This window comes from Balearica regulorum, chromosome 4 (genome assembly GCF_011004875.1).
Source record: "Balearica regulorum gibbericeps isolate bBalReg1 chromosome 4, bBalReg1.pri, whole genome shotgun sequence".
Taxonomy (NCBI): domain Eukaryota; kingdom Metazoa; phylum Chordata; class Aves; order Gruiformes; family Gruidae; genus Balearica; species Balearica regulorum.
In genome coordinates, this window is record NC_046187.1 from 74,594,868 (window position 1) to 74,610,870 (window position 16,003).

Below are 16,003 nucleotides of genomic sequence, written 5' to 3' on the forward strand. Positions count from 1 at the left end.
CATCTAAACTAATTAGCGCCACATTTAAACAATTTTAATAAGCTTTTTCCTTAACCCCTTGACAGAGGGGATTCCTGATGCTAATGCAAAAACACGTGAGCACTTGGCACAGGAGTGCTGGGGTGTTGCTCAGGGCACCGACAGGCAGGACAGCGAGGGGAAGTCTACCTAAAAAGCCAAATGACAATATTTAAGTTACAGACATTTAAGGACGGAGATAGATTGCACTGGATTAAAGTCTAGTTCAGTTTACTCAGGCTCTGGTGCAGCCTATCACTAGCACTTACACCACCATGGCCTCCTCCCAGTACGTCAGAGCCTGCTCCCAGACTGCTCTCCTGAGCTAGGACTGCATTTAGGCTCTGTACTACCCAGACCCAGCTAATAGGAAAGGTTCAACAAGGACATGAATTAATTTCTTTCTCCACTCGAACAGCTTTGAAGGAGAGGAAGTGGAGGGCTGCACCTTGAGTTCTGTGTTCAGTTTTGGGCCGGTGGTGGGTTGACCCTGGCTGGGGGCCAGGTGCCCACCAGAGCCGCTCTATCACTCCCCTCTTTCATTAGACAGGGGAGAAAAGGTACAATGAAAAACTTGTGGGTCGGGATAAGGACAGGGAGAGATCATTCACTAATTATCATCACGAGCAAAACAGACCGAACTTAGAGAGGGAACTCATCTAATTTATTACTAAGCAAAACAGAGTAGAGGAACGAGAAATAAAATCAAATCTTAAAACACCTCCCCCCACCCCTCCCACCTTCCCGGGCTCCACTTCACTCCCAGCTTCAACCTCCGCCCCCCCCAGCGGCACAGGGGGACGGGGAGTGGGGGTTACGGTCAGTTCATCACACGGTGTTTCTGCCGCTTCTTCATCCTCGGGGGGAGGACTCCTCTCATCGTTCCCCTGCTCCAGAGTGGGGTCCCTCTCACAGGAGACAGTCCTTCATGACCTTCTCCAACGTGAGTCTCCTCCACGGGGTGCAGACCTTCAGGAGCAGAGTGCTCCAGCGTGGGTCCCCCACGGGGTCACAAGTCCTGTCAGCAAACCTGCTCTGGCGTGGGCTCCTCTCTCCACGGGTCCACAGGTCCTGCCAGGAGCTTGCTCCAGCACGGGCTTCCCACAGGGCCACAGCCTCCTTCAGGTGCCTCCACCTGCTCCGGCGTGGGGTCCTCCACGGGCTGCAGGTGGAATCGCTACACCCCCTCATCCTCCCTCCATGGGCTGCAGGGGGACAGCCTGCTTCACCATGGTCTTCACCACAGGCTGCAGGGGAATCTTGCTCCGGGGCCTGGAGCACCTCCTCCCCCTCCTTCTGCACTGACCTTGGTGTCTGCAGAGTTTCTTACATCTTCTCACTCCTCTCTCCAGCTGCAAAAGCTCCCTCTAACTGTTTTTTTTCCTTCTTAAATATGTTATCACAGAGGCACTGATGGGCTCGGCCTTGGCCAGTGGTGGGTCTGCCTTGGAGCCGGCTGGCATTGGCTCTGTCAGACACAGGGGAAGCTTCTGGCAGCTTCTCACAGAAGCCACCCCTGTAGATGCACACACCCCACCCCCCGCTACCAAAACCTTGCCACACAAACCCAACACAGGGCCCCTCGCTACAAGAAGGCCATTGAGGTGCTGGAGCATGTCCAGAGAAGCGCAACGAAGCTGGTGAAGGGTCTGGAGCACAAGTTTTATGAGGAGCGGCTGAGGGAACTGGGGTTGTTTAGCCTGGAGAAAAGGAGGCTGAGGGGAGACCTTATTGCTCTCTACAACTACCTGAAAGGAGGTTGTAGTGAGGTGGGTGTTGGTCTCTTCTCCCAACCAACAAGCGATAGGACAAGAGGAAATGGCCTCAAGTTGTGCCAGGGGAGGTTTAGATTAGATATTAGGAAAAATTTCATCACTAAAAGAGTTGTGAATCATTGGAACAGGCTGCCCAGGGAAGTGGTCAAGTCACCATCCCTAGAGGTATTTAAAAGATGTGTAAATGTGGTGCTCAGGGACATGGTTTAGTGGTGGACTTGGCAGTGTTAGGTTAACGGTTGGACTTGATCTGAAAGGTCTTTTCCAACCTAAATGATTCTATGAAGGCATCGACTCAGAAACATGAGTAGTTAATAGCGCTCTCCCCTTCTTTTCCTTCAGGGGCAGCATCAGACTCCTGCAGCTGGAAGAGCAATAACTTCATCCCACAGGTCACAATTTGTCCAGCTGCCAGACCCAGCTCCCACCTGCATGTATTTTCCATGGGATGTGCTCAGTTTCAGGATTTCTAGCATCTCTTCCAGCTGCAGAGGTCACCAGTGCTGCTGGATTGGGAGGGTCCAGACCGGTCTTGATCTAGGTTGCTGCTCTGAGGCCTTAGCCTCTGTCAGGGCTTCCCAACCTTTCTCAAGTCCTTCAGTTCCTGCAGAGGCTTTTGTAATAGAAAGGACCATCACCACATCCATTTCAGAGGAATGGTCCTAGGGGTCTCAATGTACCAACAGGCTCTAATTTTTCTCACTGGCCTTTCACCATCTTTCTCTGCAATCCTCCTCTGTATCCTCATCCTGTTTGGGTGCTGTGGGATGGTGCCCCTTGTCAGGGAGGTCACTGTCCCTTCCTGCCTTCACCTCCTGCTCCTGGCTCACCTTTCCTTGCCACCCAGTCTCTACCCTGTTTTTTCTTTCTCACTTTGCTATGGACTTGACTTCACTCCTCAGTCCCAGCACTGTTGAGTTTTCCTTGGGCAGAGCTTGGGACAGAACTTTCTTTCATGTTTCCAAATGCAAATTCAAGTGTTATTTTCCCAGGAGCAGGATGTTGTTAATTGTTTTGGGTTTGTTTAAATGTAGCTGTTCCAGTGCATCCCAAAACAGACATATGGAGAAATTGCTCTCCAGTCGTTATCAGAATAACACTCTTCTCTCAGGCTTTGGTGTCCAAGAGATCCTAAGGGCTGATCTAGCTGGTGACAATTGCTATGAGGGAGTTTCACTTTCCTGAATCCATGAAGCTCAGCGGTGTTATTAACGGTAGGTGTATAGGGAATGAGGATCTAGATCCAGCTCTTCTTTGCCTCAGTCCGGGGACTGTAATCTGGAGTGCTCTTTTTTACCTTGTCTCATCTCCTACATGAAACATTTTTAGCTCCATTGTGGTTCAGTTTCAGATCCCACAGGAGAAAGGGTGATGGTAACTGTCTTCTTTCAGCTCCCCTGCATTCGAGTCACCTGTGGCTTGGGCTGTCTCCTGCGACAGGACATGGCACTGTCACCTCTTGTGCTGAGAAAGGACCTGGAACTCCACCTTGCCTGAACGTGTGCTCCAGCATTATAGCTATTGCGTGCACTACAATTCCTGCTGCCTATTTAAAAGGTGATTTTTGTTAAAGGTGTGCGTTTGGTGGGTGTTAGGCAAGGTGTGAAAACACATGCCGGATCAAGCCTTCTCAAGTGCTCACACAATTCATTCCCTGGGTCTCATCAGGCTTAAGCAAGAACTCTGGTCTAGGTGGGAAGGCCAGCACAGCTCATGGCACGTGCAGACCCTTAGGGGCCCAGGGAGCTTAAGCCTTTCTTGGGCTGCAGTTTTGGACTCAGGCACCTAGACCTTTCTTGGGCCGAAGGCCCCTTTGTATGCCTGTTTGCTACCATCCATGGTCAGACTACCCTGTAAAGGCATGAATTTTTCCTGTATGGTGGCATCATTGCAGAAGGCATGGCTTTGAATGACCAATTTTCATCACTTAAGTCCTGCTGCAACATCCAGATGCCCTTATCTTTTCTGATGCATAACCTACAGATGCATTTACATCACCTCCATGATTAATACCGTTAATGTGTTTAATAGCCCTGGATAAGCTACAAACACAGCTCCACGAACAGCCAGGTATTTGCATGAGTGTTATGAGACCACCAGATGGCTATCTCTGCTAAACTATTTTGATACATGCTGAATTGGGTTTTGCTGGCTGGGTTCCTGAGATTCAATACTTGCTTCTGGCTAGTAGGTCCTTATAATTAAGAACATCCTTATCGTTCATTTCCACAGCCACTTTAAGTGGAACAGGTTTATTTATTTTTTTCTTCCACAAAATAAAGATGTTTTTTTCCATAATGCCTGCTTTGAATTGATGCCCCCAACCTGCAAACTGTTTTACAGGGCATGATGCATTGTGCGTGTAGAGCCACTTACAAATCTGTTGTCTTTCTCTTGCTTAAAAAAACCAACAAACCACTATCCGAAAAACCAACAAACCCAACCCAAAGAAATCTTTTAAATATAATTTCTAAGAGCTCTTATGGGTTACAATTTTCTAATAGGAATCTTCAGCCAGACCTGGATTGCTAAAGCCAAGCCTGAAGTAAGCTTAGGGAAAATGAAATTTGAAGGAATCATCATGCAAAAGATGAGTATGGACTCATCATCTTGTCTCAGTAACTTCAGAGGGGATGTGTTGAAGGACTGGTTTTATTCAGAAGCCCTGCTCCCAAACTCCACACCAAGGAGTTTAAGTCACTACGTGCTCTGTAGTAAATGGCCAGACCCTTCATTCCAATGTTACACAGCACAAAATTAATGAATCCTGTAAGTATCTTCCTTCCAGGTTTCTACTTCCCAGATGCAACTGTGTGCTTAAGTAAGGATAATCATGGAGAAGTCTTTGGTTTCAGTTCTTGTTTTACCACTCAAACAGCACTACTTATAAAAGGATGACGCAGATGCATCAGCATGGGTCACTCCAGCTCAGAGCTATCACGTCCTTTTAGGAATACAGAATATTCAACCCGCATTGCAGCTCTTCACCTTAACACCACATCTAAGGGCCAAATCACCCAAGGTGTTTAGGTACCTGGAAATCATATGCAGCATCCCCTGTAAGCAGAAGTATGTTGTAGTACAACTGCACAGGCATTTGAGTGAGTTATAAAAGACAAAAATACACAACAGAGACTATGTGAATTATATTTGTATTCTTTTTTTTTTCCCCAGAAGCCCTGAGGACAGGAATAGAAAAAAATCCAGTAGAAATGTCATACAGACAGTTTAATAACTAAAATGTTTGAAGAGCTGGTGAGCTCAGAGATCTCAAATTTGTAAGCTGCTGTAAGTAAAGTGACACACAAAGAGGTGTGATCTAAAAAGTCAATTGATTTATTTTGAACTTAGAGGATTTCTACTTAATGAAGGCATGCTGGATCTTTGGAGATAGATGCCTTTTGAAACATTTTCCTCCAGCAGAGCTACAGATAAACACAGAAAAAGGAGAAAGCTCCCCAAATCTTCTGATTTACGTCTGACCAGGTCTAATAAGAATGCTGAAGTGGCAAAATTCAAGACCTGTTTTGTGTATATATGCTGAGTTGCCCTTGTAGAGCAATTATTTGATTAAACGAGACAATAATTAACAAGGGAAGGGAAGCATGGGTTTCTCAAACACTGGGAAGATGCAGGCTGGTAAGAGGCCAGGCTAGCATAAAGGCAGTGCTACAGAGGACATGTGTTTAACATGTCCTGCTATGAAGAGTCAATGGTCTTTCTCGCTTCAAAGCAGAAAGAGGAAGGAAAAAAAAAATCCAGCTGGGTATATTCCCCATCTGACAAGGAAAGTTCCTGCAGCAAAACCAGGAAAACAGAAAAGTAGAAGAGCTTTAAAAAAGGTCATCGCTAACCCGGCCCGAAGCCCATGTGCCCATGTCTGAGTTACTCATCTCCAAATCACTTGCTGGGAAACCTTAATGCTGCAAATGCTCTTTTTGTGTTAAAGAGGCACTCTAGAAAAACACTTTTTTCCATACACATGTGTTTTTAATAAAGAAAGGAGGAGAGCATATCGATCACATGATAGGATCAGGTTTAACTGGTAGATCAGACACTCTGGTCCAGATAGGAAGTTTCAGCTGATAATTCCAGAACTGATGTGACTCAGCAACATTATAATGGAGCATTACTTACTAAGGACACTTTTTTCTCACAGATTTCTACCATTTTCCTTTCCAATCTTGGTCTTCGGGCTTTCTTCTTTTTTTTTTTAATTCTACTAAAGGCCCAAAATGGGAACTCCAGGTGATAAAGTGCACCTACTGTTTGCTGGCAATTTTCTAGTGCTGACATCTCATGTCCACAGCAAAGAAGGGTTAAGTGCTACTGCATAATATAAATTCCCCATTCTTTTTACAGGGAGGAGAGAAAACATGTCTTGAAAATGAACACCCTCAGTCTGTGCAGGCTCAAGAATCTCCAGAACAGTGGCACAATAAGCTTTATGGCTCTCTGAATGTTAATCTCCAAGATTAGTTTCATTTAGGCTGTTCAAGGATCCCAGCATTCAATGATCTATATTACATTCAAATGTGCGGGGTTTTGTTGTTGTTAGCTTTGTTTTGATTTTCTTTTTTTGTCTTTATCCTTAATTGGAAATAAATTGTTTAGCAGTTGATTCAACTGACCTGGTGATGAACTTGGTTTGTCCTTTACATTTTCACCTGAAGCCTTCACTGCCACATTAGCTAGACTGATGGTGGAAGTGGCTTTGCTTTCCAGTGCAGTACATGTCTTCTGAAATTCTTGCTTTCAGTTGGCTATTTATTATTTTATTTTGATAGTTCAGAAGTACATCTTCTAAATACTTGTGTCGAAGAGGAAAATGTCTTCCAAATTGCAGAACTCTTGCAAGATAAATTATCAAGATTCAGCATTAATTGCTTTCTAAGCAGTACTTGTGCAAGTCAAAAGGTATTTGGCAGAGCTGTAAATTAGCTTTTGTCTGAGGTGGAAGAAGATACACTGAGGAGTTTAAATTTTCTCCTTTTTTAATTGTTATAGTCTCTTGATGTATGAGGAAACACCTCCAACAGGTGAGTGACTAAGGCAGTGCTGTAGAGAATCCATTCTCATTTGTATTCTGTATTTTATTGAAGACTGCTGCAATTCACTTTGAAATTGATTTTCAAATACTCTATCCTCCTTGATACTCTGGTTTTCCTTCACTCATAAAGCTGTATGAAACCTTGCAAGAGCACAACTGGTCAATGTTTTGTTCACTCTGCTTAAGAGCATAACTACAGCCAGCAAGGCAGGTTTGAGAGATCTGGTTAAGTACCCAGCCAATAACAACAAACCACATTGGATCCAGCTGCTTGACCTCAGTATGTCTGTTAACTCTCTGGAGTTAGAGTCGTCCAGATTTTTGTGTTTATATCTGGATCCTTGGAGTCACTCTCAGGCCTGAGACTGATGTAATTTAAACTGATTCAAGCCAGGCAGCTCACTAATACATTATGCCACTTGAACGATTTTTAAAACCTCATGTTTTCATTTTGTAACAGAGCTTTTTGGTATCAGTTAAACTGCAGCACATTCCGAGCCTCTCTACAAACTTTCCCAACACACTTTCCACAAGTAGTTCTGAAAGATACTGGGATACCATCTTGGGAAGATGAGAAGCAGACCAGGATGACCTTTGTCATTTCAGCTTCTCTACCACCACAGCTACCAAGTTTGAATTAGTTCCTGGATTTCAGTTTGCTGAAATCAAACTCTACTCCATTCATTATCTGAAGGCAGTAGTTGATTTTGATTTTTTTTTTTTTTTTTAGTGTGTACACAAGAGGTCTTCAGAGGTACTGCAGGAGCCACTGTGCTGCTTGATGTGGTATACGCTCTAGAATAATAGCCTGAGCAACTACTGCGTGTCTTACCAGCTGTGGTAGAAATCTAATTGTTTCTAAGGCATCTTTTTTCTGAAGGTGTGAAAGTAGAGGCAAATTACAACACACATGTTGGTAAAGGAGGTATAAATTACACGAGTCCCTTAGGAAGGAAAAAACCCCCAAACCTGAACGTTTTACCCAGAGTATGCACAAATCATAAAACACACTCTATTCCATGTCCATTTCAAATAATTATCAACTTGGTAAATGCATTCCATTCTATAACACAGCATCTCTGCCAAAATTAATGGTCATTATCAAATAAGTTAAAGTTGAAAACAATTAAAAAAATTATCTCAGTAAAAATGCACCTAGCACAGTATGAAGATCTGTGATAAAGGTCTGTGCAGTTGCACTCTTGTTAATCTTCTTTGCCCTTCGTTTTATTACAATTTAATTCAGTGCATAGTTGAACTGGTTGGCAAACTTCTCATGCTTTCTTTGGTCCACTCGGTTCATTGCTTTCACCACCCGTTTCACAGCACCTCTGAAAGAGACACAAAAAAACCCAAAAGCAGTTATGTTTGTTCTACACAATCTCTGAGAATATTTATGAATGTTAGGGGGGAAAATGAACTATGATTAATCACTACCAGGCTTCCAAACACTGCACTGATGAGGCTGAACAAATTTGTCTTGTTAACTAAATTAGCTGCAGCAATACAAATAGTTTAATTCAGCAATGATTTCATTAACAGCAGTAAACAAATTAAAGTCTTTCAGTTTAATAGCTGTGCATTCCACCCTCCTAGCATTATTTCTGACAGTCACACATACCAAGTTTGATTTTCAAAAGCACCTAACTGCTCTTGGGGAAAAAATAACCAAAAGCATCTAACAGGATCTAAAAAACTCACACTCAGAAACCCTTACAAAATCCAACCTGCCAAATCTAGAATGTTTTTGTAAGGGAAAAGCTTGCTGTTCAATTAATGTATGTATAACTCATTTAGCAACTTTCCTTTCACAGGTTCCTAAAAACCCATTTCATCAGCTGTGGGCAGAGTAAGATTCTCTTTTACTCCAATTGGCAGCATCCCCATTCCTGAGCAGCAACTACTTAATCCACAAGCAGAACGCTGGTTTAGGAAGAGAGCAGATATTGTCATGTATCTCTATGCACAGGGATTAGTTAATGTCGCAGAACAGCTCAGTGCTTAGAATTTAGCATAGTTATGGCAGTATGTCTGACATCTTATTGTTATATGAAGTGGAATGGGATCTCTGCTACCTGATGATGGGCAAGCATTTGTAGCCCCTGCTGTGCTTCAAGAAGGCTCTGGCGTGTTCCCCAGATTAAAAAAGGAAAGAAAAGAATGAATTTTGGAGCTTTTAAGCTTTCCAGTGCTCCATCAACCCTTCTGAAGAGGGTTTGCCCCCATGCTGCTGCTCTTTTTCTGCTGCCACTGTTTCCTCCCAGTAAAGATGGTGCCTAGAGATTTCCCTTCTTTGGGGAATGGCTGCTATGTTTTTGAACTGGGTAGTGAAGAGATCTGCATTTTTCTTCCCTCCACAAACTTCTGAGTTAAGAACACACAGCTGAGATTCTGAGGGTGGGGAAAATGATGCCTAGACAGCATGAATAGGAGCAGGAAATTCTCATATAAAGAGAGAGCAGGCTTATATATCCTTTAATTGTGAAGACAGAGGAAAGGGTTCACGATTCCAGAGGGGGAAGAAAGCAGAACAAAGGCAGCAGCAGAAATCAGGAGAATGCTCTGGTGCAACATCTGCCGCCACGGAAACTTATGGTAGGTGTTGTGCACAGCTGAGCGTTTCACGCCTATGGAATTTTGTTCTTCACCAGAGTTTCTATTTTTATCGGTTACTTTGTGTACCTTTAGCCCAAAAGCTCAGAGATATGAGCTGCTATATGCAGGTGTGTTAAGATGTCACCCCATCTCTGTTTATGAAGAAGGAAATTATCTCCTAACACTTCTCTGTACAGGCCTGGATGCTCTGCCAAGGTGGGAGGAATACCAGCCAAGGGCTTGGTTTGAGGGACTATGTCCCCCTTAAGAACATAAAAAATGCAATCAGCAAGTTCTATCACACAAAGTGGACTGTTTCAAGTCTAGTGCTATCTATTAGATTCTATGTTGTCACAGCCTGGCTTTCTCTTCAGAAGATGCTGCGGGCTGTGTGGTGGAACGAGGACAAGGCATCCACCAGGTAGTGTGCACCAGCCCTTTCCAGGATCAGGCCCTACACACTATTCCACCTCTGCTCCTGTGGTTATCTCTGAGGCAAGTTGACTTCTCTTATAGCTAACTGCTCTCTGTAATGGCTTCATTTTAAAAGTCATTTTGAAACATCTGAAAACAGAGGATACTTCTTAATTATACCTCTAAATGGTGGGATTAAGGATTTTCTCAGCAGCAACTGTAATGAAAGCCAACATTCTGAAAAAACACCTTGGAAGAGGGATATTTTTAACAAAATTCTGCCAATAAAGTTACCAGAGTAAGGAAAATGTGGTCATGGTTTTGCACTTCAAATATTGCCTAATTGGTAGGAGAAAAGTGAGCCTTTAGCAGCGCAGAGTGGCCTTGACACTTTCATGTCATGTAGGTTTTACATTAGCACCACTGGATTGTGTGATACTGTAAATGAAATGAGATCCCACTTTGATGATCTGTGTGCAATTTCACTTAACTTTATTGGCAGACTAGAGCCTGGGTTTATCACCTATACATTTCAAGTAATTTGGGGTTGTTATAAGGAGCCAAGGTTATCATGTTTAGTGCTACAAAGCATGAAACCTATTAAAACATGACAGGTTTGATTCCCTATGCCTGGCACTAACACACACTCAAAATCATTAGCACAAACCATAGTAAACCAAAACCAGCTTTTTAAATTTATTTTGTTAAAGCCGATACAAAATTCTGATCATTAGAACTGTATGTCTCTGACTTCTAACTAAGACCAGGTAATATGAGAATTTCACAGAAATCGTGCTATTTCTGTAACCAAAAGCACTGTAGATTTGGCTTTGATATTATAACCATTACATCAGAAAAGGGAAAATAGAGTTTAAACAAATATTGTGCCTTGGATGCTGTTCAACTCATCCAGTGTGTTCAGGGAATAACCCAACATCGATGATTTTATAATAATCATTTTGCTTTTTTGATTTGACAGCTTTACACTTTTCACTTTCCTTTGACTACTTCATTTTTGACATGTGAAACTTTTTAGATAGCTGCAGCTGCTTCCCATTTGATAAAAACCAGAGCATGCTTAGGCAAATTTCTGTTGCAGCCACGTTCTAAAACTCACTCAGCTTGGTGGGTTGGTAGGTTCCCACTTCCATCTGAGCTAGAGTGTTTGCTTTAAAGTTAACTCACATATGTCTACATAAGTCAGGGACACGCCTTTGTTTGAAATGTCTAAAAGCCAATGCCAGCCAAACAGTTTCTTCTCGACCTAAATGCAGGCCAAGAGTTACTGTTTGCACATGTGCTGGGAGACATATAGAAACAGCACCATCGTGGGGAGAACGCTGTGTCCACATGTCTCTGGCACAGGGAGAGTAATTTCCAAACTCTTACACTGAAGAGAGACCTGCAGCAGGTTCCAGTCCTCCATATTAACGAAAGGCAGCAAGGATTAAGTGAACAGGACCATAACACAAGGATCCAAATAGTTTTCTTAACCAATTGAATGCATTCTCAGTAAAGGAGGAGAAGAATGCAATGGCAGTGTGTCACTGAATAATACACAGGAAGGGATCACTGTGTGTACATACTGGATTGGAACGCACTGCATCAGGCCCAGCTAGCAATTTAGTATACCTGTGAGTGAGAGAAAATATGCAGGAAGCCCAATCAGCAGTGAAAAGTTTGGGAAGGTCTCTCAGCATACACCAGAGGCTCGAGGGCAACCGCCAAGACACTGCTACATGCCAAAAGCCAAGTGTTTTTGACAGATTCTTTTATTAATTGAAGTTCTGGTTCAGGACATCCCATCTTAGGATTTCAAAAGGAAAAACTTCAGTTTCACTCCATCTACACTACTACACCGTGTCTGATGCTGTAAGTTGTGTCACTCTGAACACATATCTTCTTTCCAGATGTAGTACTATTTGCACACATAAAGTAGCATCCATCTGATTAATAAATGATCATCTAGAGAAGCTACTACAGCAATTAAAGGATTAAAAAAAAAAAACGAGAAGGATGAAAAAAAATCTTTCATAGGGTAATTTTGTAAAGTAGCTGAAAATCATTCTCAAAGAAATAACCTTGGTCAAGAGTACCTGCTACTCTTGACCCTCCAGAGATATGGAAGGCATTCTTGCTCTGCAGTTAGTGAATAAAGTTGTTCAGTAAGTGCATGTTAATATAGAAACAGAAAGGACTCTTGAAACAAAGGGAAACAGCAATTTAACAGGCCTTAGAGAACATAAGCATCTTACTTATTGAAGACTTTCTTCTCAAGTCGGGAACGAGCAGTATTAGCCTGCTGCTTCAAGTCTGTCAGATTTGGATATTTTTTCTTCTTCCCTTTCTTTTTCCCTCCTTTTCCATCAGTTTTAGAGGAACCAAGATCGATTCCTGTAGCTGCTTCAACTTCTCTCATGAATTCTGGATCTCGCCAGTCTGTTTAAAAGCAAAAGCATGCACTTTGAAACTCCAAACCCAGGTAGAATTTGCAGTCTCCTAAGGTACAGGTTCTTGTCACCGCTAGGCAAGGGCAGAGACGCTGTGCTCTAAGTTGCATGCACAAAGGAAGGGGAGGATAAAGCAGTTAGCCAAAACGACAGATCTTGATGAAAAAGCTCTGCCAGTCTGGGATTAGTATCTATTATTAGCTGCTACAGATAAAACTCTTCTGTAGGAAGACTTCAGTCAAGTTTTTGCAGTAGCACAGTAGCAAAATTCCAAGGAAACTATTCCCTATAGGAGAGGTGTCATAAACACAGTGATTATTATTCAGAAATAAAAAAAAATGCCAACAATGTAGCTGACGAACTTATCTCCAGAAATAAATTCTGAATAAGCTAAAAAATAAACCTAAAAAAATGCAGTATGTCAACTTTTGAGCAGAGTGGGGGTGACAACATTGTAACTTGTCTGCATCAAAGAACTGTATTTGCTTCAAAACATGAACTGGTATCTGGCACCTAAAGAGCATTCTTGAATAAGAGAACGTGACCCTGTTGCCGTGAGCCCAATTTTGCATCCGGAAAAGATATTACTTTTTAAGTATGCCACACTTCGTCAGTTTAATTATCTAAATCAAGTTTCTTCTTTTGACAATAGCACAAGAGTTAATTTATCTCATCAAAAACATGGTTTACAATTTTATCAAAACCTTAATGCTTCAGAATCCAACCATACACTGTCAACGGATTCTGATCGTAAGTGCCACCACAGGAAAAAGCATGAACAATTTTGACTGTAAACTCTTTGAGGAAACAACGGTCTTTCACCTTCAGTATAGAGCCTTGCATATCAGAACAAGGTAACATAGTACAAAGTAGAAAGGAAAAATGTGGGTAGAGGATGGATATTATCAAGTAGAAATTTAGAAAAATGGCCTTGCATTACAAAGATTTTGAGCATATGGGTTGGAAAAAAATGTAGCAAGTACCACCTCAAAGAGTAACATGGTCCGGACGCAGTATAAATGTCAGATTTCTGTATTTTAACAACCAGTAATTGCCAGTCATCTTTCATATAGTTTCCCCATACGTCAGTCAGCCTTTCTTGCCTGCAGAAATTGTACCACCAAATGTCTACTACTCTTATTTAACATCTGTGTAGATACAGAAAAAGAAACAGTCCTAAACAACTATGCAATTTCACCTATGTACCAAGGTGGTCACTGAGTGTGACAAATACTGGTAACATCATTTCAGGAAGGTCAGAGGCAGTATCCTCACTTAAGAACAGTGTTTAGGAAAACCCGAGCAATTTTCCAAGGAAAGGTTAGATCTAACCTACTATGATACATGAGAGCAAGGACTGACTAAAATCCAACACACCAAAAAGCAAGAGGAAAATGAAGCTGTGCAAGAATTGAGCAGGAGAAGCACAGAGGGATAAAATAGAACATATATACTTGATAGATCATAAGACCGCATAGACTACACTTTTTTTTTTTTTTTTTTTTTTTTTTAAGTGAAGGAATACAGAACAGCACAATTCAGATACAGGAACGATTAATCCAAGATTAAGGAAAACTGTCTAAACAGTTTATCTCCCAGTAATAAGAAGGCGTCACAGTTTAGGAACCCAGTGAATGGAGCAATTGTTTAAACACAACGAAAAAATGCCGGCATCCAGTAGAGATGAAATGAGCATTTGAGTAAAATGAAGGAGCAATTTAAAAGCCTTTGAGAAAAATCAATAGAATGCCAGGGAAGAGCAGCCTTTTTGAGCATTGATGGGCCCCTAAAGCTCTTCATACATTGTTACTGAGTTTAGCAGCAGGGAAAAGAAAATTACACAGTTTGCAAGGGTAGGCGGGAATCAATACTGTAGTTAGTAAAGAGATGCTATTTCACATCTGACTGGCCAGCGGCCTGCCTTCACCAGCCTGTCCTGATACCTGTTTGTTAACAAGTCACTAAGGGCTGAAAAAACAGATACTCTTCAGGGTTGACACAAAAAATAGGCACTTAATTTGCTCCTGTGTGTGAACTATTGGAAAAGGATGAACACTGCAGATTAGCAGGTCAGCATAATCCCACTTGATTCATTGTTTCAGGACCAAAGAGCCCAAAGCACCATTTTGTGGACATTAGCTAGAGTTTTAAATTTTACACTAAGCTAAAAAATGCTCCATCATAACAATGCCGGTGTTGTCAAAACATAGTCATTATCACATGATAGTCATTATCACATGAACTGTATTACTTTCACATAATTGTTTTCCTCTTCAACCACACAAGGATGAAAATAAACCTACCAACCAACAAGAAAGATGTAGGAAGAATTTTGGTGGAACTTAACCATGCAACTGATCCCCAAATTTCAATGTCTGGCATTTTTCAAACCGTCACCATTAGCAAATGATGTTGTCAATCGTAAGACCAAAGCTTTTACAAAGTGGGTCCCCACTTGTATATTTTCCATAGCAGCACTGCTAAGATTCGCTTCAAGTCCTTTGTAAAAACAAAAACCCAAAAAACCCACCAAAAACCAAACCAAACCCCAATGCAAACCAACCAAACAGTCCCCTCAACCCACAAGCCCAAAATAAACTAAAGACCATTTTAAAAGGTTGATGAAAATATCATGTAACAAATATAAAAATACTGATGCACAGAAAAAAAAAAAAAGAAAGCAACAAAAAGCAGTGGATACAGCTATTTAGTGACATCTGGTATACATATGGCTTTAGAAACCCGTAAGGTTTTGTCCAATAAATTAAGTGCCATAGCTTGTTCAGTATCTCCCCAGCCAGATGGGATGGACCTTTTTGTGACATCTCAGCTTAACAACAGCACTCAATAATGCAACGCAGCAATGTCAACACTGGTTTGGGACTAACATACACATCCTTGTGGGCCAGAGGTGAGAAGCCTCTAACAACACCACGCTGACACTGTAATAAAAATAAATATTATGTCTAGCCTCCAGCAAAGGCAATTTCACAGCAAAAAAAAAAAAAAAAAATCAATATTTTTCAGTGCGAGTGATTTTGATACCAGAGTATTAGTTTCTAGTCTGAAACTAGTCAAGAACACCTACTAGCTTAATTAGCTAGTTTTAGTTTGCCATAACTAAGTTGGGAACTTTCCTTTTTAGCACAACATCCGCACCCCTAACCTGGTTTTGCTGTGGCAGTCCAACTGTGCCCATGCCATTAGCTGGATGCCAGTTTAGAGCACTTCACGCCACCTGGACAAGGATGGAAACTGCATGCAAATGAAGCACTTCGACACACGCAGACTGCCAAGCACAGGCACCCAAAACTGGCCAAATCAGTATTAAAGGAGACTGGGTGGGTGAGTTGTATGTTTAGATGCACGTTCATTCGACACAGACCTTTTTGGATAACAGATCAACAACTCTTCATCATGCTCTGAAGAGGTTTCATGGAAGCTTCAGTAACCTCATTAATAATATATATAACTGTGAAACTGGTGAAATACTGAATTGCCTCGTAAGCTCTGACTAACTCCTTAAAGGGAGTATACTGCAAGGTATCAAAATGATAAAGCCTATGGGTAAGATTAATTAGAATGCAGAATACTCACCTAGAATAAATAGCTTAAAACAGAGAAAACTCAGACTTGCTGGAGGAAGGCAGATTGAATAAAAGCTTTGAAAACAAATCTGTCCCCTCCAATTATACACTATG

The 16,003-nt window shown here is 41.9% G+C and overlaps 1 protein-coding gene across 1 annotated transcript in view; it reads right to left on the reverse strand.

The window, feature by feature from the left end:
- Positions 1–7,836: 7,836 nt before the first annotated feature.
- Positions 7,837–16,003, reverse strand: part of UVSSA (UV stimulated scaffold protein A) — a 57,286-nt gene continuing 49,119 nt past the window's right edge. Inside the window, exons 12-13 of the mRNA XM_075752697.1 lie at positions 12,108–12,291; positions 7,837–8,174 (exon numbers count right to left, since the gene is read on the reverse strand). Coding sequence (XP_075608812.1) covers positions 8,081–8,174; positions 12,108–12,291 — 278 coding nt within the window. The 3' untranslated portion in view covers positions 7,837–8,080. The remainder of the gene's footprint in view (positions 8,175–12,107; positions 12,292–16,003) is intronic.